The sequence below is a fragment of the Peromyscus leucopus genome, chromosome 6, assembly GCF_004664715.2.
Source record: "Peromyscus leucopus breed LL Stock chromosome 6, UCI_PerLeu_2.1, whole genome shotgun sequence".
Lineage (NCBI taxonomy): Eukaryota > Metazoa > Chordata > Mammalia > Rodentia > Cricetidae > Peromyscus > Peromyscus leucopus.
In genome coordinates this window covers 92,561,087-92,588,687 of record NC_051068.1, presented here as the reverse complement: position 1 = coordinate 92,588,687, position 27,601 = coordinate 92,561,087, and the positions used below count along the sequence as shown (strand labels likewise).

Below are 27,601 nucleotides of genomic sequence, written 5' to 3'. Positions count from 1 at the left end.
CTGGTGAGTGAGAGAGATTTGTCCTGACCATGGGCCAGGCAAGACACAGAATAACTTCCAGCTACTATATATATGAGATTTTGAAAACTTCCTAAAAAAATAAACCATCTCCAGCACTACAGATACCCAGAGCCAACATATGCAACAATCCCCATGGAATTTTGAGGACTGCCTTTAAATACACTATCTTGAATGAACATGAACTTTTGTTGTCTCTTGGCCAGTTTTCAGTCCTCTCTCATATTTTTCTCTCAATATTAAAATGATAAAACAGGGAATGGAAGAATCCTTTATAAAGCATGTAGCTGCAACAGTGATATCACAGATGAAAACTCAGACATGATTTTATAATTATCCATCAAGGTGCTCCAACTTTCAGTTCAATACTTCTGGTTCTTTCTACCTGCTCATACTACACTGCATCAATATAACTTTCCATCAGGTAAATATATTCAGACTCCTGGAATGTCATGTACTTGCAATAAAAAAGTATTCAATGTGTACTTACTATTTAGTACCATGGGAGCCCCTAACTGCCATTAATTAACTTCATTTGCCTGGAGGCAGTTGTGTGTATATTTGTTTATTTTCAACTCCCCTTGGCCAATCCTGCTAACAGTGGTCCATGAAGAATTGCTCTCAAATGATGTGCAGGTGACAAACACCGAGGAGGAGCTGCTGAATCACCCTTACTGGGGAAAATTAAATCAGTGAGCCTATACAGGTTATTTACTAAAAATAGTCCAGGTTTATGTTTTTACAATTAAATAAAAGCTAGGAAGCATCTGTTACTTATACAAAGAAGAAAATAAATAAATACATGAAGATGGAGTGGGAGGCAAGTTAGGGTTAAACAAGGAGTGTAGCTTTAACATCATAATGTTTAAAAATGCTACAGAGGAGGACTATAGGTAATGCTCCATAAAAGACAAATTGTGGGGTATGTTGTATTGTCCTAAAAAGATTCAATTATAGTTATATTTTTATATGGAAATATATTATTTCAAAAATCACAGTAAAATTTTTTTTGACTAATGGACCAAATGATCTGCCACAGATATTTATATCAAATTAATATTATCAGGACAGCCAATCCTTTAAATAACTGAAGTTTTTGGTAATAGCCAAATCTAATTAAACCAGTTACTACCCTGATAAACCAACAGAGGGAATAACACAGAGATACCATCACAACAGAGAAAGGTAACAAGTCTACCATGCTCTGCTGCTATTTCAAAACTAAGTATGTAAATAACAAATCCCTGCAATGTTCTTTGTGAATGGAATTTGTTATTAAAACTCATTTTGAGCCATACTCTCTTTTCTGCCATAATCAATAAGAACTACAAAGTCCTTCCTTAACCTTATCATTTAAATTGATCAACTGAAGCAGGTCTGTTGAGTCCTGACCTTCATGCTTCCTTTTAGGGATTCCCAACCGCCTACAGCGTTCTGGCAGTTCTGTCTGATCTGTCAACAGCTTTTAATACCAGCATTTTGGGGGATTCTGTTATCCTGTGAAATTTAATCTCACCTATTTAAGCTTGCAGAATGTACTGGAGGGAATTATTAACAGATTTTCCCTCATCTTCTTAAAGGATAGCACTGAGTGATTGGCTGTTTTCCCCAAGGACTAAGGGCTGAGAAGTGCTAGTGTGTGTCAGTAGCATCCTATTTAGCATGTGTGTGAGGCCACTAGGGAGCCTGGAATCAGAATTACATCAATATGCTGATGATGCCTCCCTATCCTCATCTCATCAAACCTATATCCTTCAGCATTAATGCTTTCTTAACTAAGATGGAAAGTGCCTCCAAACAGCACACTGCTTATGGTTCTAATTAGACAGCTGGAAACTCATTGATGATACATTAGAGCAGTGGACCAGCAGTCTCAGCATCACCAGGGAACTTGTTAAAATGCAAATTCTCAGGCCCAACTCAAACTTACTCTTGACAGGAACTCTGGGGACAGAGTCCACCGGTTTGTATTTAACAAGGTGATTTTTAATCCACTCTGAGTTTTGAAAATCTATGCATTAGAAAAACAGCTTGTAATTAGTCATTGAAAACTTTATTTGGAAATGCTTCCTAGTTTTATTGATTGAAATATTTCTAGATCCAGGCATATTGGTCTTGGTCATTGTGGTGGCATGAATGAAAACAGTCCTCCATAAGTGTGAGTGTTTGAAATCTTCATTCTTAGTTGTGGGGAACAAGTTGACAACCACATCAGACACATTGTCTCAAGCAATTCCATACTCAAAGTTATTAACCTCTGCAATAATTCACATCTGTTACCACAGGCTCAGAAAACATTCTGTTGCTCTGCCTTTTCCTCTCTGAAAGAAGGAGAATTGGATTGCAGTTGTAGAATATGAATGCTTAAGTGCTTGATGATGAGGCAGTTTATTAATGGACAAACCACGTTATTTCCAAATTTCACCCAAGTCCAAATGATTAAATATTATATGCTTTGAGGAAAAAGAAACATAAAGGCTATGTTCTTCAATACTCATTGACTTTAAGGAAATAAATAGTGTGTGTCAGAAACACATGTGTGTTGAGAGAAGAAAATATATCAGAAATTAGAAACACATGAAAGAATTGGGACATTTATGTTAGTTAAAAATTTGTTCCTCAGCATAATTTCTCAAATCGCATGAACTGCAGTAGATAAACCATATTTAATCCCCACCATACTAACACCCCATTTCCATTGCAAACCTCGAGTGCTCTTTAGAAGTATACAAAACCAAGTAATGACTATGATGAAGGAACATTGAAGCCTCTATAAATTCTGGAGTCATCAAGTTAAAAAGACCATGGGCACCGGCCAGATATTCAAGCTTGGTCGTTATACACTCTAATAATGCATGACTTATTACATATCTTATGTTCTGGCTTTGCCTAAATTTACTTGATGAGCCCTCTAGGGATAGGAAATTCAGTTAACCTGGAAGGTTAGTACAAGAAACATGGTTCTGAGCCTCTCTAAAAAATACAGATGCAATTGTTTGTTGAATATTTTATATGTGGCACTCACATGTTTGGCAAGAAAAATGATAAAACTGAGCAAGGGAGACCACAGTCCTTGCTTTAATGAATAAAAGTCAAGTCAATTTAAGAATAAATGAAAGTTTTGTTTTCTTGCAAGGTAATAGAAAAGAAACAGTTGTTCTATATTTAACTGAGCCGCAGAACAACTGGAGTTCTACTGAAGCTCCACTGTAAGCATACCAGTTGTGTCCCAGAGGCCCCTTACTTCCTCTTAGCACTCTGTGACCATGTGCATCCTACTGGTTCTGGCCCTCTACTGAGTTATGCCTAGACTGAAATCTCTTCCATTCTGTATCCTGTTACACTAATAGTCTATGTTTGAGTAGCCACTAACTATGCTCCTTGCTTTGTCTCTACTATTTCATAATCAAAATTTGGCAGAGTAGTAAATCCAAAAGTTACATTAGGACTTCATGATTCTGTACATAGAAAAATTCAAAATGTTTCCTTATACTAAGTAGAAGCTTAGTGATGCCCACAAGTCCGTACCCAATCCTCATAGGCAGTCCACTTTTATCCTCTTCTAACCACATGCACTTCCTAGGAGACTTCTTCTATTATGGCTGAGAACAATTAAGTAGGTCAATGTTACCATTTCTATACTCAAAACTAATCAGACCCATCAGACTACCCTATGTAAGGTGGAAGATCCTGCCTTTGCCTCCACCACACACTGCACTCAAGCACGACCTCCTTCCTACACTCCATATATCTCTGCACTCAAGCACAGCCCCCTACACTGCATATATCTCCATATCACTAATGTTTTCCCACAGAACAAATTACTTTTCAATATACTACTGGTGGTGCAATACATTTATTTCCCATATAAACAAGCACACTAAGTACCTGTTTAGTCCCCTGTGTATTTCCTTATAAACTTTATGGGGGCATGAAATTCTTTCTGATATATTCAAGTCACTTGAAATAATGCCTAGTATACAGAAGTTGGTCAGTCAACATAAGGTGCAAGAAAAAACACCCTTACTTTCTTAAATAGATCCAGTCTGAGTTTTTCATGAGTTTTGTGTAAGACAGAAATACTTGCCATTTATTCTTCCTTATTGAAGATGAGGATACTGTGAGGAGTAAAGTAATTAATACTGCCAATTGGGGTGTTAAATTTTGGAGAAGGAATTTCCCCCCAAAAGTTTGTGTACAAAAACTTCTTTCTCACTTGAAAGTGCTATTAGAAGGTGCTGGAATCACCAGGATATGGGACCTACTTGGAAGAAGTATGTTACTGAAGGAATGACTCTAATAAATTCATCTTTGCCCTGTCTACCACCCGGTACCTTCCAGGTTTCATGGCCATTTTAAGGTGAGCAGTTTTTCCTATAACATGTTTCTACTCCAGTGTTCTCTCAACAAAGAAAAACTGGTGATTGCAAGTAGCCCTTGACATAAACACTGAGCCAAAATAAACCTTTGCTCTGTACAGTTTTGGTTTTTTATCTCAGGTATACTTGTCACAAGAAATAGAATATCAACACATGAGTTGTCTTCTATTTCCAAACATCAAGGAAAAACTTTTGGTCATGAAAGCTATTTAATCATAGGAATTAGATGAAGAAAATGCAAAATACTTAGTGTAAAGTATATTTCACATGTTTGTTATATTTCTCAAGTCCTATACGATGCAAAGCAATGTAAATATAAGTAAAATTAGCTCCCATTGTTCTTTTAATTTGGCTGTTTGAATTTGAAAATAATGTGAGTGAACTAATTAATGTCTAAATGTGTATGACAGAAAAGATTCTTATGAGTATAAGATGACCTTGGATTTGGGAGGGAAAAGTATATTAAAAGGGTATATGATGGAGTAAAACCCACAGAGTAAAACTGACATTTGAAACCCAGCTATGAACTAGTGGTGACTGATCGTTTACTGAGGTAAATTTGTACTGTGGTTAATCTACATGTGACAAATTACCCACCAACTGCAGTTATAATTCTTGCCAGATAGAGAGGCTCCAAGCATGTGCAGGCATTCTCAAGCAAATCAAATTTAAAATACTGATTTGAATAAAATGGGTCATTTATCTTTCCATAAATATACTACATCTATACCCTCACTACTATTATCCCTTATAAAATATTATCTTTCTCTGATAGCATTACAATTGGAGAGATAATGGTGAACAGAGCCAGCTGATGCTTTATAGAAGACTAGTCAGAATGAAATGATGTTAAATCTGTCATCTTTAGTAAGTTAACTAAAATACCAAATCTGAACAGTGTTCAAATGAAGGTTCTTAAAAAAAAAAAAAAAAAAACTGTGCTGCAACTTCATTTAATTTTCTTTCTAGCAGAATCAGTTGATGCTAAATGTGAACAGGGCATGTATATACATATGTGTGTGTGTGTGTGTGTGTGTGTATCCTCGTTAGTAGTTGGACTTTGGGGATCTTAACTTCTTAACTGTCTACAATTATAACATTCATATAGCATCCACACATTCTATAAAATTCAGATTGTTTGAGGTTATGGGAGTCTTAGCAGATTTGACTGTTACTAATTAGAATACTCTTCAAACATACTAAAATACTGACAAAAAGATAGACCAGTGGTTTTGACCCAAATGTGTGTATCATTTTATTCAAATTAATACTTAAAAGTTCCTTTTAGGTAGACTGTCAAAATGAAAAGAATTGCATATAGCACATAATTTAATTATTTTTCATCTGTCCATTTTAAGGACACTCTAATGATTTAAATTAGGACTGCATACCAACAGTGTCATTGCCTAAAATCTGCAGCAATTCACTCCTATCTCCTCTGATGGTTCTACATTACCTCCTCTGGAACAGCTCGAATATTAACAAAGCCCTTTCTGAAGACGATGAACACGCGACGGGCTCCACAGCGCAGAGCGGACGTCGCACAGTCAAAGGCAGTATCTCCGGCTCCCAGTACAATCACGGCTCCCCGTATGGATGGCAATGGAGAGTGACAGGCGCACATTCCTGAACGATGAAAGGAAAACCCCATTTTCAAGTAGAGAAACCATTTCTGCATGACAGCTCAAAAGATACTTGTACTCAAAGCACTGTAAAATTGCATCTTGCGGTTTTCCAGGGTGGAGTGTCACTATCAAATTATTCTGCTTCGTTGAAAGACAGTTTTATTCCCATTTTTAAAATATGCTCATACATGTAATTTCATACTCAGTACTCTTAGCTTCCTTTTCTCCTTTTAGAAGGACTGCTGCAACACTTTTAAAGTACTTAAGTCATAGGTAACAGAATGAATCAATTAAAACTCTATCAAAGTCATGATACATATTTTTACATTTGCATAATTAAATTTCTGTATATTAGTAAAACAAAGCAATCCTTATAATCTCAGCCCACAATCTATAGCATTTTGTTAGAATGCTTTACATAATTTCTCACATAGCTCTACTATATATTTTATATTTAGTAAACTTCTAAAATTAACATGTTGAAGGACTCTAATATAGATTTCTCCCTTTATTGAATTTCTCTGGATGTTTCTGTAAAATTGGAAAATAAAAAAAAATGGGTTTTCTCTTAAAACTGTTTTATTTACTTAATTAATTTTGTGCTTGTGTATATGCAGGCATTCACATGTCACAGTATGCATGGGGAGGTCAGAAGACATCTTTGGATGTAGTTTCTTTCCTGCCACATGTTGTAGGATCCATGGATGGAATTAATTGGTCAGGCCTACACATAAGTGCCTCTACTTGCTGAGTGGTCCCACTAGCTCAAGAAATATGACTTCTGAGGTGTCCATTTTGAGAGTAGCTATAAGAAGATTTGGTATTCTTAAGAAGATCCTTTAAGGAAAAGAGAATCCGTTTGTGTTCTGTATTAGACAGTACTCTATTATCAGTGCTGTATTATAAACTGCTGATAAGATAAATTATTATAATTTTTGATATTCCACCACAGATGATGACTAGACCTATAATTTCTCAAATATAATTATTTTGTTTGGGATTAGACAATTGGCCTTCTGTGACACTGAAAGACAAGCTTGCTGCACTATGATCTTCCTGTGGGAAAAAACACAACCTTCCAGGATGCAGGGCTGGGAGGGAATATGGACATTGTCCTTCGCTGTCATTACCTTTCAAGTAATTTAATACAGGAAGTTTCTTGTCTGTTAAATTTTGCAAGGAAAAAAGACACATAACTTTTATGGGGTTTTTGTGTGTTTGCTTGTTTATCATCTTCACAAATAATTAGATGTAGGAACAGCTATGGCTCAGTCTTCTTCAAAATAAATGTTTAGAAGATTTAGCTCATCTAGTTTTTAAAAAAGTGCTACAGCTTTTTTTTTTTTTAATCACCAAGACAAGGGCACTAATTTGGCATAGTCTTCCCTTCAGGTTGTTCTTCTTGGGGTACATGAAATAATAGGGTGTCTATCAAACTGTCCTGCTTTAACTGCTTAGAATTACTGCTCCAGTAGAGTCCTTGATCTTCCTGCCTCTGCAGACACACATCATGCCAGACATGGGAAGACTCATTCTACTTTAAAATAGCTCCCAAACAAGAAATCTCGCCCGCCCTTATTGCTAAAATCTCTTCCAATGTTTGCTGAAGGCTTTTTATTTTGAATTAATTTTTCATGATGCACTTTAGACTTCCATGTAATACAATAAAAAAAATACCTTATCGTGATGCTTTCTTGGAAGAATAGGTGATTTGATGATTCTTGCAAACTGTAGTATTGGCTTTTTAATGTTTTTACCTTGGTGATGTCTATTCAAAGATCCAGATAAGATATGAACAATATCCTACTGTTTGAATTTAATATAAATTTATAATGCTTGGGGAAACACAGACAACATTGAGACAGAATACAATAGGTTTTACCTGTTTTACTGCCTTTGGCAACAAGTGGCAAAAAGTCTTTGGATGTGTAAAATCCCTGGTCCTGTGTCAAGCCTTGGAAAATATGGTCCTTTTTGGGTTCTGGCAAGCCTATTTAATAAAATTCAAAAAATATCATTAGCAATCACTTTCCTAAATGGAGATTAAAATTATGAAAATATTGACAATCTTCAAAATAATGTGTCTCTTGGTGGAAAAAAAAAAACTACAAACATACAAAAATCAGAAATGTACATAACACAATTATACTGGCTGGTTTTATGTCAACTTGACCCAAGGAAGAGTCATCAGTTGGAAGCAAGCCTCAGTTTAGAAAACGCCTGTGAAGGATCAGGATGTAGGCAAGCATATATGGCATTTTCCTTATTAGTGATTGATGGAGGAGGGCCCAGCCCATTGTGGGTGGTGCCATCCCTGGGCTGGTGGGTTCTGTAAGATAAGAGGCTGAGCAACCCAGGGGGAGCAAGCCATCAAGAAACACCTCTGCAAGGTGTCTGCAGCAGCTCCTGCTTCCAGGTCTCTGCCTGTTTGAGTTCCTGTCCTGGTTCCCTTTGATGATAGGCTACTCTGTGGAAATACAAGCCAAATAGACCCTTTCCTCTCCAACTTGCTTTAGGTTATGGTGCTCCACCACAGCAATAGAAACCCTAACTGAGATAATGTTCTAACAGACCTGTATGCCTTTAATATGAAATTAACTATAAATCAGAACATTTGTACTACTTTATATTTATATGCATATATGTGTGTGTGTGTGTGTATGCACAAGGCATACACAGAGAGAAATATATTGTGTAATGATACACAAAAGCACAGCACACACTGATACAGTATTAGTGAAGAAATTATACTCTTCTTTATGCTTTAAATAAAAAAAAACATTTAAAAGGATGTAGAGTGCTGAGTGTTAAAAATCTTTAGCAAAAATAAAATTAAAAAAACACATGGGTACATATTTTATTTAATTAATGGACAAGAAAGATTATTCTAAGGAAAAATGAACGTCAATAATCCCCAAGAATAAATGCATTTTACAACAAAAATCAGCTTCTCATATATTTCAAAATATAAGTGAATTAAAAAATGGGTGACGAAAGCTAATGAGATGGCTCAGCAGGTAAAGATAGCTGTCATACTACAAACATCCAGACCTGAGTTCAATTGCAGGAACCATGTAACCCACATAGAGGTAAAAGAGACAACAGGCCCCACAAAGTTGTCTTATGACCTCTAAATATTTGTCCTGCACACACATGCACAAAGAAGCACAGTAATATTAATAATAACAGATTAGTGGTTAAGCAGAAAACTTTTAAGAAATAAAATGTTATTCAAAGGTATTTCTTAATATCAAAAATAATATCACAAAATTTACAATATATGTATAAATATGTAAAACTATTCTCTAGTAGATACCCAAAGACTGAAGAGTTGGAGGAAGAATGTATTATGTTAATAGTTTATAAGTAATAAAAATATTAATTCCATACCTGGCTAAGGAAATATAAGCTTATGATGTCCTTATTTTAAATTAAAAGATTCAAGAAAATTAGAATATATAGTAGGGGTAGAAATATAGCTCTTCTCATACTTTTAGTAGAAACACATTGCCATTCAATTTTTAGAAAATGATTTTCAATAGTTTCAAAAGAGATACAAAGACATGCAAATATATCTTAAATGTAAAAAGTGACCAATGAAAAACACTTTTAAAGGATGAGCAAACACTAATGGTAATGGTATGAATAAATGAGTTGTATTTCCAAAGGAAGAGAACAGAATTTGCCTTTATAATGCATTTGTATCAGAGTCTAGAAAAAAATTAATAAATAAAATGAACAATTTGGATATGCATTATTTTTGATGATTCTGGATATTCTATTTTCTTACTGTTTATTTTCTGTAGTAAATCTTACTATAGATTTCTGTACTAAATCTTCTGTAGCATGTACTCATCAACTATATATGTAAAAACTGAAAACCACACCACACAAGAGAGATGGCATGTTATCTGTACAATGCACCTCCTTGCAAATTCATTACCTCTTCTTCCTTAATTATTTTTTATTTCACACACACACACACACAGTGTGTGTGTGTGTGTGTGTGTGTGTGTGTGTGTGTGTGTGTGTGTATGCGATTAGTTATGGTACATGTCTGTATATGTACAATGTACTAAGTCCATCGTTGTTGCCCATATGCCCAGGGCTGACCACTTGGGACAACCTATGAAGGAACTCATTCTTGGCGAGACCTAATTCTTCCTCTATTAGTAGCCATTGACCACCTGTAGTTCTTCATTTAGGGATGAGACCTTGTGGATGTTCCCTCAACCATAATGATACATCAAGTGGTATTCTCATTATTCAAGTCTTAACCAATACTGCTGTTGAGATTCTTTGGTTTATTTCCCTATCATGGCAAGAGAACACTATCTAGTACCATGTGTCTTGGTCCTCTGGCTCTAAATACAATCTTTGCACTCCCATTTCTGTGATTTTTCTTGACCCTTATTTTTCGGTATTGGATTAATTGAGATTGGTTACCCCAAAGTCAGTTTTTCTCTACATTTTTGCCAAATGTTATCTCTCCAATCATTTTGGGGTGGATATCTACTGATATTATCCTATAACAGGGGCAGAAACTCTTCTTTTACTGGCTTTTAAGATAATATTTTGAAAATTTGTTAAGAGAGAAATGGCGCCCAACGTGGGGCAAGAGTTTGTACCTAAAACCTGAGAAAAAAGATTCTAAAACGGAACTAAAAACAGCTTCTTAATTGTCTCTCTCAAATGAGCAGCAGCTGCCGGTTTGAGTTACTGGCAGGTTCCTGGCGTGTGAGCTTGACCTGCAGTATGGCGGGAATGAGCCCTCTGCAAATAGAACATTAAGCTGCGTGGTGGATTTAGCCTTTGCTAGTACAAAACAAAAAAGGTTTCTGGGCTACACGCTGCTTGGATAAAAGCATAGACTCACGATAGCTCCCAGAGCTGGCAGTAAAGGCACCACAGGCATGTTGAGAAGCTGAGGTGGGCGGAGCAAGCAGCCATGGCACCTTTTTAGTCTTAGAAATGGTGCAGTTTAAAGCAACAGATTCACAATAAGACAGATTCAGATGGAACAAGACTTTAAATGCTTTACAATGTGTGTAAAAATGTACATAGGCTTGGAAGAGAGAGGAAAAGGAACATAGACAGTTACATAAAGAAATAGAAAGTTTAAAAAAAATAAAGTCTTTAAAGAGAAAGTAAAAGTAATATAAAAAATAAGCCACATAAAGATGGCTATCACACAGAGAATCTGGATTATGTTCTCTTTGATATTTGTAGCTGAAGAAAAACATTTGATTGCAAAAGCTGTTGAGTTATGCCAAAATGTATATTTTAAAGGTACCTTGACTTCAAAATTTAGATGTAAGGATATGTTGCTTTGGAAAAGAGGCTCTGTTTTTGTCTCTACAGAAAGCCAGAGGCTATGGATTTGTTCCAGATTAAGATACATCAGGTTTGACCAGCCAAGAACCCCTGAAAGGTCTCCAATGACACCATGGCCCAGATGATCCAACATCCAGAATCGTTTCAAGGCAACTGGCTCAGATGATACAGTCTCACGGACTACTCCATGAACCTAAAATTTTCTTTGTATCCCCATAAGATACTGCGCCCCCCTCCAGCAGGAAGTAGTAAGAGAAGCTATGCCCAAATTCCCAAATATACCAAGCTGGCTTTAAAGATGTGTAAAAGTTAAAACCTTCCTTTTTAAAAAAAGAAAAGGGGAAGTGCTGTGGGATGTTCTGTATTTCCTGTGGGAGCCCTTCTTGGGTTCTTTGTGGCGTTACACAGCAGGTCCGCATAGAGGATGATTAGGACCATGGGCCTGAGTGCAGGTGTCTGAGATGGTCTGCACTTGGCTGTGCTGGGGGATGGTCTGTATGTCAAGTTGTTCTGATTGATCAATAAATAAAACCTGATCGGCTGTGGCTAGGCAGGAAGGATAGGCGGGACTAACAGAGAGGAGAAATAAAAGGACAGGAAGGCAGAAGGACTGACTGCCAGATGCCGCCATGACCAGCAGCATGTGAAGATGCCGGTAAGCCACCAGCCACGTGGCAAGGTATAGATTTATGGAAATGGACTAATTTAAGCTATAAGCACAGTTAGCAAGAAGCCTGTGACGGCCATACAGTTTGTAAGCAATATAAGTCTCTGTGTTTACTTGGTTGGGTCTGAGCGGCTGTGGGACTGGCGGGTGACAAAGATTTGTCCTGACTGTGGGCAAGGCGGAAAACTCTAGCAACAGAGAAAGGAAGCTGTACATTCATAATTATCACTATTATCTGAAGAAGTGTAAGACATTCTCTGGAAACTACCACTGCCCTCACTAAATAACTCTTTTCTCTTCTGCAAGAAATTTTTCAAGAGAAAAACACATGAATGTTTTTAAAACACTTATTTTTATGAAATCATACCATAATTATGTTATTTACCACCTTTCCTTTTCTCCATCCACCTCTTTGCATGTGGTTCTTTCTTCTCTCTCAAATTCATGATTTCATTTTTTAAATTGTTGTGATATATAAGTACACTATGTATATGTAGACATATATATACATATACACATACAGCATATATGTACACAATTATATATATGTACTTATATATCACAACAATAATAAAACATATATAATTATTAATGTATGTTAGTCTTAAATACATAAACACAAACTGTTCAGTCTATGTAAAGTTGCTTGTATATGTATTATCTCAGGACTGACCAGTTGGTATTGGATACAATAATGATTTTTATCCACTCATTCTTTCATTGTTCACTTGGATCAAGTTATAGGCAAAGAGAATTGGGTTTCTTATTCTCTCATTTAAATCTACATTTGGCACTATGATGGATTTAAAATTTACTGGGTCGGAGTTTCCCTATAAATGTTTCAAAGGGAATTGGCAAGATGTTCTGAGCTATGAATGTTGGCTTAAGAAGATGAAAAACAAGCCAGTAACTAGACAGACTCAGTATGATTAAATTATCCTGCATCCTACATATCTCAGGTCACATACAGAGTCCCAAGACTCGTGAAGGCCTTGTCTGTAATGCAGGTAACTTATGTCTCAATATGGTGACTTAAACACATTTGTCATGGACACTTTGGTAGGTCCATACGTTTAATGCTATGGTATGATCAGGAGCAGGTTGTGGTCACAGACAGATTTTGGAATAAATCCCTCCTCATCCACTTAACAGCTTTGTGATCTTGTGCAAGATCCTGTGATCATGTGTTTTATGTGTCAACTTGGCTGGGCTATAGAGCCAGCTGTTCACTAAAATAGTTACCTGTGTGTTACTGCGGATGCCTGTCTAAAGCACTGTTTAAAACTGTCAATCTGGGAGGAGGGGACTGGACCTGCCTGGGCTGAGTCTGTCGGGTCGATCCCAGTCCTTGGGGGAGACCTTGATCTGGAGGAGGTGGGAGTGGGGGGTGTGCTGTGGGGAAGGGAAGGGGGGGGAGAGAGCAAGGGAATCTGTGGCTATTATGTGGAACTGAATAGTATTGTAAAATAAATAATAATAATAATAATAATAATAATAATAAAATTAAAAAAAAACTGTCATTGTATAACTTTAAGTCAGGACTGCCTTAGCAGTGTGGGCAGGTCTAAATCTATCAGTCAAAGTCCCTAAGAACAAAACCACAGCTTCTCCAAAAGAGATAAAAAGAAAAATCCTATTACAGTACTGCAACATCTAGCTTCCTTACTAGAATGCTTTCCTAGCATGCACAAAGCCCTGGTTATAGTCTCAGCACTGCACAAAACAGGAAGGAGAGGGCGGTAACTAAAGCTATCTTATTGGTGTACATAGTGAGTTCAGGGTCAGTCTGGACTACATGTTAATAACAAGTCCATAGCTAGCCTGGTTTACATGACCCCCCCCATCTCTGTCTCTCTTTGTTTATCTCTCTCTGTGTGTCTCTCTGTGTCTCTGTCTCTGTCTCTCTCTGTGTGTGTGTGTGTGTGTGTGTGTGTGTGTGTGTATGTGTGTGTATCTCAATTCCATCTTCTTGTGTAAGATATCTTTTGGCTTCTTACAGATCTCTGAGCTTTCATTTCTCAAAATTACACTGTTTCCTAAGATAAATAATCAGACTGTCTAACATTCTAACATATTCTCTCTCTCTCTCTCTCTCTCTCTCTCTCTCTCTCTCTCTCTCTCTCTCTCTCTCTCCTCTCTGTCTCTCTGTCACACACACACACACACACACACACACACACACACACACACACTGGTTCTGTTTTCCCAGTGATCTCTGATTTCAAGCCTCTTACTCTCTGTGATAACCATTACTCTCTGTGATTTCCATTAAGCAGGTAAGAATTGCACTATTCTCATGAATGCAAGATTTAGAGATCAACTATGCTGGCATGTGTTAGTATGTCATCGAGACCTGGTACATAATGAATGTTCAATGAGCCTTTGCTGTAAGATAGGCTTATTTATTCCATAGTTTATAAATTCTCTCAAACTTCATGTCGCCTGGTAAGGAAAAAAATGAAGTTTAAATCACAGTAAAGTTAAATCTTAGCAAATTTAAGTAAAGTTCTACAAGGAAAGAAAAATGAGGCAACCTTAAGTGAAATATGAAAGATAATGAAAGTTGCAAATCCCATCTATCACAGGAAGACTTCCCTGGGAGTCAGTGACATATTAATAAATAAGGTATGTATCTACATGAGGATGATTTCAAAATGACACAGAAATGACTTTTTAATTCACCTTTCAGTAGGAAGAAGAGAGTTTATGAATAAAGAGAGCTGGACAACGATTCTACAAACAAAACAATTCTATGCTGTTTGCTAATGGTTGTATCTTGCAAGGACTCAAGGGTAAATATGTGCTCTTTAGGGTGGATGGCAAGGGTTTGGTTGTTGCTTTATATATTACACTAACCAATACCTCCCTATGAAGTATATTTTCAGCTGCTCCCAATGAGAAAGTAAATTCTGCTTATACAGAACTTTTATTTAACATTTGTTGATTACAAACACTGTAATAACTTCCTGAGAGGTAGGGAATTTGTACAATCAATTCATTAAAAAATATCTAAACTCTATGGCAACATGTTATTCTTTTCCACATTTTAGATATAGGGAAAGTGAGTCATATGATCTAAATAGCTATGCTGAAGGTCACAGAACAAGTTTCTGTGTCCCTGTGTCTCTCCATCTCTCTGTGTGTATGTGAATCTGCATGTCTATGTGTATGCATGTGTGTACAGGTGCTCATGTATGAGAAAGACAGAAGTTGATGTCAGATGTCATCCCCTTTTGTATCCTAATTATTTGATACAAGATCTGTGAGTTAAACTTGAGCTTGCCAATTTGCCTACACTGGCTAGCCAACAATCCCCAGAGATCATCTTGTCTCTTGCTGAGATTTACCAGTGCACAGCCCCCTTGGTTGGCTCTTTACAAAGGTGTTGGGTTGTGAAGATGGATGCTCTCAAGTGCCCAACAAGCAATTTATTGACTAAGCCATCTCTCTAGCATTTGTAAGGGATGTCTTTTCCATGTGTGTAAATTTATAATTAGAACTTGTTATAATTTATGCAGATTGATTAGTGGTATTCCAAGGAAGCATTCCATATGCGTATATTCAGTTTCCCTGTCAAACTATGGTATATGTGTGCTGCACAGAACAGGTCTATGACCAGCTTCCAATCTCCTGCTTGAGAAAAAGCTGTCTGCTTCTCTTGACTGTCTTTGTATTTTGTGATTTTTTTCCTAGCAAACTTCTGTCCTCAAGTATTCTCCTTCTTAAGTGTTCCTCCCTTGGGCATCTGCTGGTTATGTTTCAATATTTGATATTCTTTCAAAACAAAATGTATCCCTGTTTTGTTTCCAAAGCACCTCCCTTTGGAAAAACTACAGAATAAATAACAGCAGCACACATAGGAATCACACTCCTTGAGCTTATATCAAGTTTTGCACTTCAGTTAAAATGAAAAAGATACTAAATATCCCGTAACATATTATCATCTAGTAAGTAATAGAGGAAGAATCAATTATGTACCTTGATCTTTATAGATACAGGGGACTATGCTTAAGAATCATAGAGATTGTATGATGTTTGATGGTGGTACCTCACTGGATCACTTATTTGGTGTTAATCTGAGCAAAATTTTTGTGACATGTGTATACTTAAAGGTTTCTGCTGGGGCGACAGCCGATCATAGTGAGAAAGACAGTCACCAGATAAACATGATTGTAGAGTGTTTCACAAACCTTACTGAAGAAAATACAACAGTGAACTTGAGAACTAGTCCCAGTACAAGCCTGCAGCTTACAGAAATGGATGATGCTCTGGGTACTGATGTTCTGAACGTTTACACTGGATGTTGTTATGTCACACAAGTGCTTTTTCAGAAACAAGATTTAGTAAACAGAACATTACAGATATATCACCATCCTCAACCTGGCAAGATGAGAGAACAGCAAAATGTAGTTAAGGGCAGATTTTTTTTCCACATTTCAAAATGTTCTTTTATTTCAGATCTTCAATTTTACCTCTTTGATATGTCATATTTGTATTTATTCATTTAGAGGGTAATATATGTATATGTATATATAATCAAAGAAAGATAATAAGCAATTCCATTTCCTCAAATTTATATGCAAATGTTGAGAACATCTAAGCTTACTTGTTTTATTCCTTTGAAATAGATAGCAGAATGTTGTAGGCTCTGGGTATTCTACTGTGCAATACAAGAAAAAAAATAATTCTTCTATGCAACTATCTCAGTACACGTTATTCAGCTTCTGTCTCCCAGTGATCTCTTAGGTCTTCTAATTTCTTCTAGGATCACACTGTCTTCTCAGAGAAGACAATATGAGCTGCTGGGGGTGGGGGAGGTGTGCACGTGCATACATGTGCGTGCATGTGTGTGTGTGTGAGAAAGAGTGTGTGTGTATTAAAAAAAGATAAACATTCCCTATATGACACCACTGCTATTGGGATTACAACATGGAAGTCAATCAAACAAGCCTTTCAAGGCCCTGTGAATTCTGCAATGCCATGAACAATTATGAAGTTTTTCATCTGTCACTTAAAGATGACTTATATAAATCAAAGGATTTATATTTTGCTTCTGAGAGACAATAGTGCCATATGGGTCATCATTCTGGGATCCATATATTGATTAGAAAGAGAACAGATCAATGGTACCCTATTGTGATTCTTTTCTCAATAAAAGCCCCTGCCTTCTCCCTGACACCCCACTGTAAATACGGTTAGTCCTGAGTGTTAGGGCTGAATACAGAAAGAATGGAGCAATTCAATATAACACCTATGAAATTAGATCACCATGGATCACAATAATATTCATTTCATTGATTTTTCAAATCCCCATTAAACATCTGCTTCCTGGAACTGCCATCTGGGCTCTCTCAATGAGAACACACACACACACACACACACACACATTACTTGTGTGTGCCACACAACTGTCTAAAATATAACAGGATAAGATTTTTATAAAAATGTTATAAATGGAACTAGCACTTCAAACCATAATTTCCCACAATACACAGGTGTTTCATGTACAATATCATATAGCAAAGCCAGAGCTGTGTTGTGTACTGAGCTTTTCTTACTTTCAAAAATTTGAAGATGATTAAAAGATATTACCTTCAATTTATGAAACAGAAAAAATATGAAAAGAATCAGATAAGAGTAGGCAATAACAAAAATTGATAATTACATGATGGACAAGTATATTTTAATAAGCCCTCATAACATATGTAGAAAATATGAACAAATTAACTCATGCCACTGTAGTCAGTACATATAACATTGCTATGTCCAGGTTAGAGAAAATGTCTTAATAATAATAATAATAATAATAATAATAATAATAATATGAAAGTAAATAAAAAAGAAAGTAAAAAAATGAAAAAACTAGAAAAATATCTAACTAGTATATTAACAAGTATATATGCATACATAAAAATTGAATATGAGTCACTATTGACAAATAAGTTTTTAACGCTTTTATTCTGATTTCATCTTACTTATGTTTTATCTGTAGGACTGGATACAACGAACTCTCAGGAAAAGATAGGAAGACCTTTATTCCCCCCCTTTCTTTCTACTTTTGTAGTGCTCTAATTTTCTTAAAATTAGCACTTATTTTAATAATTAAAATTTAATTTTAACATAACACAAGGTCTAATTAAAATCCCTTTTCTAAAGTGCGTGTATGAATGGAACACATTTCTATCACAAAATTGTATATTCTCCTCTGACTTTTGGTATTATGTATTGAAATATGTTTTGTCTCCCAGGTCTTTACTCTCTTTTTCTTCTTCTTCATATCCATCCTTTCTATGCTTTGTTTGGTTTTCTCCTTTGGCATTTGTTATAAACAATTTCCTTGAATTTTAATCTTCACATTGTCAACTAAGGGTAAGGAAAACTCCAGCAATACGCCCCAGGCAATTTTTTTTTCTTCATGATTGGAGTTCTTAGATGGTCTTAGGAAATTACTATTTAGGGCTGTGTAAGTAGACTATATTCCAAAGTAAAGAAATCATTAATAATAAAATACTAAAAAGGAACAGTTATATTGCAAAATAAATCTACCAGCCTTACAAAGAAAAGAAATTTGCAACCGCCACCTGCTGTGGAGATGAGGCAGTAATCTCAGCACCAGGAAATAAAAAGGAAGAGAAGAGAACAAATACAAAAGCACAGACATTAAAAAAGTAATTAAAACACTTATCTCCATCGACATACATAACGAAAAAACCCTCAGCCAACCACCTAAAAACATACTCTATTGAACTGCACAGCAGGCAACGGCATTAAAGCTGCCACCATAAACACACATTCTGCAGAGGAAGAGGACCCTTTAAAAATGGAGTCTCCAAAGTGTCACTAATGTGTTAATCACCAGTAAATGCACCACACATTCATTGTATTGCATTAGTTACTTTCTTAAAGGTAGTTTTTAAAAATTATACTCCTGTTTTTATTCAAATAAATCCTTTAATACAGGCACTGGTAACCTCTTTATTTGTAACCATTTTAGTGTGTTCTGTGATCATATTATGAAAATGAAGCCTTCTGTATGTGGAAAACCTTCATGTAGTAATGCTTAACATAATATAAATTTAGATAATGCATTTAAATACTTCCATCCAAAGCCAAAATTATTCATTATTAGGGTGTAGTAAGTATCGGGGTGAAGTGAGGTGAGGCACCCTGCAGGAGTTGGAGTTATGGTTATAATTGACATGGAAGTGAAGACTTTTTCTGAATTTCTAAGTGTGTTCTTGTCTTTAGAGCTCTGCAAAGTGAAACAAAGCCAGCCCAGGAAGCAAGTGGCAGGTCAGGTGCCAAATGTGCTTGGTGGCTGCAGAACGTGTTTCTTGTATCTCTGTGATTTTCCTGGGTGTGCTTACGAAGCATTGGGAACTGCTCAGTTCAGAAGAAGGGCCTTCTTCTCATGAATCTGTTCCGTATCCCAGCAAAGACAAGACATGGCACTTTCAATCTCAGGTTCCTCCTCATTGCACTGAGAACAGTTACACAACTCTAGCTCCTTTCAAGTCTTCTGTGGACAAGTAGGCTTGACAAAGCCGGCTATTGCTGAAACACATTTTACAGGTGTTAAATGTAATTCACAAGCATAGATATCTGTGATGCATGCTTACATTTCTTTCATCACGTGAGGGTATTCAGCACTCTGGGTCATTTTATAGTACATGTGTTTTCCTCAGCCCTGTTTCAGCGCAGTAGGTAGTGGATTGGTCTCATCAAGTGTGTTTTCCTCATATAGATTAACTGATGATTTTCTGTGTAAATGACTTTCATCTTACTCTACATCACTACTGTAATTTATAAACTTTCCAAGAAATACTTAGTTTCCTGACATTTAGAAGAAACATATATATCTATCTATCTATCTATCTATCTATCTATATATATATATATATATAATAAAGATAAACATTAAATTACCCAACTTAAATGCATTTGGAATGTGTTTAGTATCACTCACATGTTGCTGAGTGAAAGATTTGAAAATGGAATTATTTGATAGGAGTTTTAAAAAGTTTCATGGGATAACCCCTTTTATGTTTGGGCAGTGAGATGGTTTAGCAGGTAAATGTGTCTGTAAGTAAGCCTGGCAACCTGAGTTTAACCCACAGGACCAACATGGTGGAAGCAGAAAGCTGACAACCACTAGTTTTACACTGGAGTGCACACACACACACACACACACACACACACACACACACACACTTGCATGTCCATGCACACAAAATACATAAATAAAAATTTATGGGGCTGGATAGATGGCTCAGAGACTAAGAGGTGTTTTTACTCTCACAGAAATCATTGGTTCACTTCCCAGTACCCACAACCATCTGTAATTCCAGTTCCAGTGGACCCTCCTCTTGCTTCCATAGGCACTATGTAATGTATATACATACACATGGGTCAAGAATCTACATTCATAAAATATAATTAATTATATTAATAATCTAAATTCTCTTTGAGTCAATTGTTTGCTTTTTTATGTGCTTTTATTTCAAAGGCAAGTCTAAAGTAGTCCCATGTCAGCTTGGAGTTCACTGTATATGTAGGTAAAGTTCTCCTTGAACAGGTGCCCCTCTTATTTTTACCTCTGGGTGCTAGATTGAGACATGTACTACTAATTTCATCTGCAGAAATTTTTCTTGATGGATGTATTTGATCAAAAATCCTAGAAACACATGGTTGACCTTCTCAAATATGTTTCCGTCTGTATAACAGTTAGATTGTCTAGACATGTGATTTGTAACTTTGCCTGTCTTTTCATAGAATCTAAGATTGTCAAAAAACACAATACTTGCATTTCACCGTGTGTGTACATGTGTGTGAGAGAGAGACAGAGACTGAGGGACAGACAGAGATAGAGAGACAGAGGGAGAGACAGAGACCTGGTGCCTCTCATTGCACTCCTTACAGATTCTCTAGGTCAAATATGGTAGAAGTGTCACACTCCTCAGCCCTAAGCCTGCATTTATTGCAATGTTCATACCACATCTATTCCAAGTGCACAGACCTGGCTTGGAACATCAAATGTGTTGAATTACTCACATGTGATAATCACAGCACACCACCAGAGAACACCACTTTCTGCAAGAACTTGTATGTCATGCTTGGGTAACAGGAAACAGTGGTTTCTAGCATCAGACATGACTGTATTCATAACACTATATCAGCAAATATGAGCTGTTTAATGTTGCATAATCACAGCTCTTTAAAATTTAAGTCCAAATTTCCTTCTTTCTAAGATCTGCTTTTCAGGGAGATTAATTGATATAACATATCTCAATATTGCAGTCTCACAGCTGTAAAGCACAGTGACTTACATATGGAAAACAATAATACATGAGCTGACTTTTGTACATTTTTAACTTAAAAAACTTACAATTTTCATATTTATACTCTTGATCTTATTATTTTCGTATGAAATACCAAAACAAGAACCACAGCAACAAACATTGACCAAATTGAGATATCCATAAATAATGGTATTCCACATTTACAAAAGTGGTAAGTTACCTATCTGATACATATTTGGATTAAAGAGAATAAAAAAGAAAGTAGCACAATATATTATGTTCAACTATTGGATTTTAATATTAATTGTGATCTTTTAAAAAGAGTTGTGATTATAGTATGTCAGAAACAGAAATCTTAGCTGTTTAGTTTATTAACTACTTATTCAGACATTAATATCTATTGAACATCCACTTCTTGCTGTAGAGCTAACTGTTGGGGATGAATAGATGCATGTAGATATCCCAGTGTGGCAGGACAAAGACATGAAATTAAAATTTTGAAATGGAGCAAGCTACATGACAGGAGGGGGGAGCACAAAAAGGACAGGCTGAGTTACAAATTTCAGGGTACCAGGACCAAAGGAAATATACTTCAACTGAATTCTCAGAGGTCGGGGCCAATGTCCAATTGAAGGAGCTGGGCAACAATAATCACTAGGTTCAGTGAAACAAAGGTTATACGTGCAATCTGAGGTGGGGTAAAGAACTTTCAGGACAATATAAGGAAAAAAAAATTGGAGTAGAAAAACACTGAAATGAAAAGTAGGTAGTTCCCACCATGAAAGGGCAGTCAAGTGACACCAGGTAGTTAGGATTTACATCAAAGAGATGTTTCATCAAACAAGATAATGAGTTTGGTCTACTCAGGAGGAGAAGTGGTGTCCTGTGTAGGGGTGATTTTCAGGCTAGGAACAGAGGGAAGGGGAACATGTAAAGGCATACTACAAAAATCCTGATGGAAAAGAAAAACATCCCTTATGCTCCTCAACCTGCAGGACTTTCAGCTTCCATAGCAAAGGCTCAGGAGAAGCATGGCCAATCTGGAGCAAAAATGTCACTCGAGCTAATGTAATGTGGGTTATGTATTTATATGAAGACATATATGAAAGTATCAGGTTTCAAGGACAGAAATGCAAATTTCACTTTCAGTTACAGTGCTTCATAGACCTTTTATGTATGAAATTTGAGACTGTGCCCTCCTCATTCACTAGAGGTATGCTTTTACTCTCCTTTTGATAGAGGTTGTTAATGGGATTGAGGGATGAACTCAAACCAAGACACAGAGGACTAAAAACATTTCTATCCTTAGGATGGTTTCGGGCAATTTCATAGGATTCAGTACCTTGTAGTTATATGGAGGAAAGTTCCAATGTCAAAGCAGTCTTAGTTCCTGCTTCAGTGAGCATTTCCATAGTAACACAACCGACTGTGGCTCAGAGAAAGTGGAAAGTGGGAAGGTTCAAGGGAAATTATGCTGTTTTGATATCTTTAATGTGAAATGAGATATCTAAGAGATTTGTCCTCTAGGTAGGTAACTAAGTAACCATACAAGTATGCAGTTCTTGAGCAAAACGTAGTCAGCCAAACAAATTGAGAAATTATCAACAAAGAGATGATTCTAGAAGCCAGGAATGTCAGTCAAACTAACGGAGGAAAGTGTAAAAGGAACAAAACATGGTCAAACGTAGTTGCTTGTTTTCACTCTTTGTTCTTTGAGGGCCAGCCACCTAGCTCCCAAATAAATACACACGGAGACTTTGTATTACTTAGGAATGCCCAGCCCTAGCTTGGCTTGTTTCTTGGTTTGTTAAATTATCCTGTCTACCTTTTGCCTTTGGGCTTTTACCTTTCTCTATTTCTGTATTTCTTTCTTTACTTTTTACTCCATGGCTTGCTATGTAGCTGGGTGGCTGGCCCCTGGAGTCCTCCTTTCTTTCTCCTCATTTTGCTTCTTGATCTTTTCTCCCCAGATTTCTACTCCTATTTATTCTCTTTGCCTGCCAGCCCTGCCTATTCTTTCTCCTTCCCTGCTTTTATGCTCCTTATTAGATCAATCAGGTGTTTTAGACAGGCAAAGTAACACAGCTTCACATAGTTAAACAAATCCAACATAAAAGAATGCAACACATCTTTGCATCATTAAAAAATTAGTCCATACCATAAGCAAATGTAGCACATCTTAAAATAATATTCTACAACAAAGTCAGAGCCGAAGAGAGCCATCTTCAACTTTAAGCATGGTGATGGTGATGGAGGAGGACACAAAATACAAAACTGATAAATGTTGTAGCAGAGAATAATACCCTAGGAACTTAGCAATGGGAGGTACTAATTTAAACTTTCTAGACTACAGAACAGACACACACACACACACACACACACACACACACACACACACGCACGCACACACACACAATAAGGATCATGTAGTGCACAACAATGAACACTATAAAGCATAAAAATCATCTGTTTCAAAGAAATACCTTTTAATCTATAGTTTATGGAAATGTTTATAATACTTGGGAGATAATTTTATTTCTTTTTTTTCAGGTTGAATATAAGAAAACTGACTTCCAATTAATTTTACTGATACTGTATCCTGAGGGGGTCTTTTGAGAGAGATAATTAACCAGAGCAAAACAACAGAGCATAAACGTATGGTCAGTTTAGTTTTCTGTGTCTTTGGGGCGTGTATCCATGGGTTACACCACCCTGGGTATATGTGTTAGAAACTTTTATCTCAACTGAATATACATCTATGTCCTGTTTTTTCCTAAACAACCCAAATTATTAATAATTATTTAAGTTCAAAACAGAAACCATTGATAACTATTAGAAAATATTATTAATAACATTATTTGTAGCATTTATATATCATTTAGAGAGACTAGATTAGATGGACTATTATGTCAGTTTGAATAATACTTGACTGCAAGCAACTGTCAGGCTTCTTTTACACCTATGGAAACAACAGTGCTCATGGGGAGGTGCCATGCCTCCTCCAGTGGCATGGAATCCCACAGAAAGTCGTATTTCCAGATGGCTTTCTTAGCCACATGTAATAGGATGCTGGAAAGCAAAGCTAAGGACTCCTGGCTAGGAGAAATGTGATGACGATGGTAGCACTTGGGACTATTGCTGATACCCCCTCTTAGCCTGTACCTTGGTTACTGTTCTGCTGCTGTAAAGACACACCATGACCAAGGCAACTCCTGTAAAGAAAGCTTTAATTGGGGGCTGACGTCCAGTTTTAGAGTCTCTTGCACTCTAACAGGCAGCTCTGTGGCAGGCAGAGAAGCATGGGGCTGACAGCATCCTAATCTATAGGGAGGCAGGCAGGCAAGCAGGGAGGGAGGGAGGGAGGAAGGGAGGGAGAGACAGAGAGACAGAGAGAGACAGTGAGAGAGACAGAGAGACAGAGACAGAGATAGAGAAACACAGAGAGAGAGAGAGAGACAGAGAGCAAGCTTGAGCCAGGCATGGGCTTTTGAAACCTCAAAGCTGACCCCTCAATGACACACACCTCCTCCAACAAGGCCACACCACCCAAGCCTTTCCTACCAGTTCCACTAACGGAGGACTAAACGTTCAACTGTATCTGCCCAGGGTGGAGAGGCTTTCTCATTCAAGCCACCACAGAGTGTGATGTGGAGCACATTAGCCTCTCTCTGTGTGTCATTCTCCTCACTTGTCAGATGTGTTTCAGCGCCCACTCCTCAGGTTTTGATGGTGCTGATTTATAAAACATTTATGAAGACAGGAAAAATTTAAGTTCTTTCTCTCCTGTGTTTAGCAAAGAGACAATAGTTACCATGGATCGTGGCTCAAACCAGGGAAACACAATTATGATTCTGTTCCTCTTTGGAAATCAGTTAGCTTCTCTAATGAGCTATGTAGCACTCACATTCACAAATTAAATTAGACTCAAATTCACCTAAACCACTCTGCACCATAGCACACCACACAATTTGACAGTATCAATAAAATTCTCACATTTGTATGTCAGTATAAAATAACAATTTATATCCTGAATGTCTTTGGTTTAATAAATGGAGCAATTGATGCTTTGACACATTTTTGGTCAGCTTTTGAATAGATGATTTCTATTCTGATCTATTGTCTTGGGGTGTTTATTGACTCTTTGTTGGTACATTTTACAGATCTTAAAGGAAAAAGAAAAAAATCTAGTATAGCTATTTTCACCAAAAAGTACCTTATACACCTGCCTAACCCTTTACAAGCTCATGAGTAATGAATACGTTAATAACTTACATTTGAAGGTCATTCTGTTACTTAGAAATATTTTCAGTATGTCAATCGATCGATGGTACAACATTTAGCTTGGTATCTTCTTGGCCGTTTACAAATGAGAAAGTGAAGTGAAGGGAAGTGGAATGTACTTTCTAATACCTCACAGGAACTAGAAGAAACTAGATTTAAATATGCTTAAGTTTTTAACCCAATGCTTCCTCCACACTTCTGTAAAATGGATATCAGAGGGCCTGGGAGACTGTTCAGCAGAACACTTGCTGCTCTTGCGAATGATCCAGAAGCCAGAATCCAAAACCCAGAACACACAGAAAGGCACTAACAACCACCTGTCCCTCCAATTCCAGGGTAAGGAGTGTGTGTGTGTTAAGATAACATGTCACTTTTAAGGTTAGGAAGGGAAAAAAAGTTATTACCCTAGCCTGACAATGTGGCATACAATTAGGCCTTCAGCAGTTTTATTCACAATAAGGGAAACCGACCCTGAGGGTTAGTGGATAATTATTCTCTTACCATCTTCTCTGCACTGAATTGCCAGACAATTTTAAGTAAAGCATGCCTCCTTGTATTTAAATGATCTTGTAAAGAATGCTCTATGCCCAACTCGTTTGTTTAAAGTGCAGATCTACCATGACAAACCTATCATCAATTCATTTCGAGGAAAGGGTAATAATTAAAGTGTTATTCTCATTCTTCCACTGCAAGTCATTTGACCTGTGTTAAATCAAGTATCAAATGTTCATTCATTATTTCTACATGAAGAATTCAGCCATCTCAAAAAAGTATAAATCTTCATTTGTCAAGTTTAAACTGTACCTGTCCCAGTTGCTCTCAGAGCTCATAGCTCTTTATTTCTTAAAGGTTGCAAAATATTGTCAAGCCACACAATGTCCCTTCAGTCTCAGACAACCCCTGGAATCAATAATATGTGTAAATTGTTAAGGAGAACAGAATACAAGCATGGTCTCGTTAAGCATATTGAGCTGTGATAGTGCAGGAGACTCCCTTGTGTGGCCTGTGATCAATTTTAATCTCCTGACCAGAAATAAAAGAATGCAAACTACTGATGCCAGATTCATCTTGAAAGAAAAAAACTATATAGATTTGCATAGCTGCAGTTGAAATGAAAGAGTTAATTAAACTGGCATTCCAGGAAAGAATACATCTAAATTATCATTCCCCATCATTCCTCTCCATACTTCCAGGTCCTCTATTGAGAGAACTGAAAATGGATAAGGTATACACAAAGATGTCTTTGTGGAGATAAGATCAACACACTACAGAAAAGACCCTAGAACTGGATGTTTTATTGTTGCATGGTTTCAAATGGAATCAGGTTATCTAACACAATTTTATATAATTTTTATGTTTTATAGTCTGAAATATACTAATAATTTTATGGCTAATTTCTCAAGGTGAAATTACTAATGTTTATCAATGAAAGAATGCAACATCTTGTTAAATCATGAGCAACTGGTTCCAAAATGCATATATTCAGGTACATGGGTACATTTAAAGGGTTTTGAAATGCAAAGTATCTGTAAGGTGAAAAGTAGAAAATATCACCCTGCACACCTGCACATACATTTATTCCTATAACTAATTCCATGTCTGTGTACATATGCATACATACATGCATACATATATATATAGTGATGCATTTTCATATAAATGCACATATGTCCTCATTTTTCTATAAGAATAAAAAGTAAGATATTTCATTGTTTCTAGACTAGTGAATATAAGGTATTCTGGGATTTTACAAGGACAATCAGGGTAGTTATAATTTTAAACTTCTGTAGTTATAATTAGTTTTCTCAATGGTATCAGCAGAATTACTTCCACATATCACTATTATGAATACAGAAGGTTCTGTGTATTCACATACCTCATGAACTGATGGTATGGACACAGATACCAGGGTCTTACCCTCAAGCTTGCTTCATGCAGTGATGGGATCTTAAGCAACTTCACTGAACACCTTTTAATCACAGGCCCCTTATCTTGAAG

At 36.6% G+C, this 27,601-nt stretch overlaps 1 protein-coding gene across 2 annotated transcripts in view; it reads right to left on the bottom strand.

Annotated features, from left to right (window-relative positions):
• The window catches only part of Dpyd (dihydropyrimidine dehydrogenase), an 847,112-nt gene that overhangs the window by 502,855 nt on the left and 316,656 nt on the right, over positions 1-27,601 (bottom strand). For both annotated transcript variants that reach the window (XM_028880091.2, XM_028880092.2), the window contains 2 exons: positions 7,905-8,012; positions 5,854-6,023 (listed from right to left, as the gene is read on the bottom strand). In XM_028880091.2, the coding sequence (XP_028735924.1) occupies positions 5,854-6,023; positions 7,905-8,012 (278 nt within the window). The remainder of the gene's footprint in view (positions 1-5,853; positions 6,024-7,904; positions 8,013-27,601) is intronic.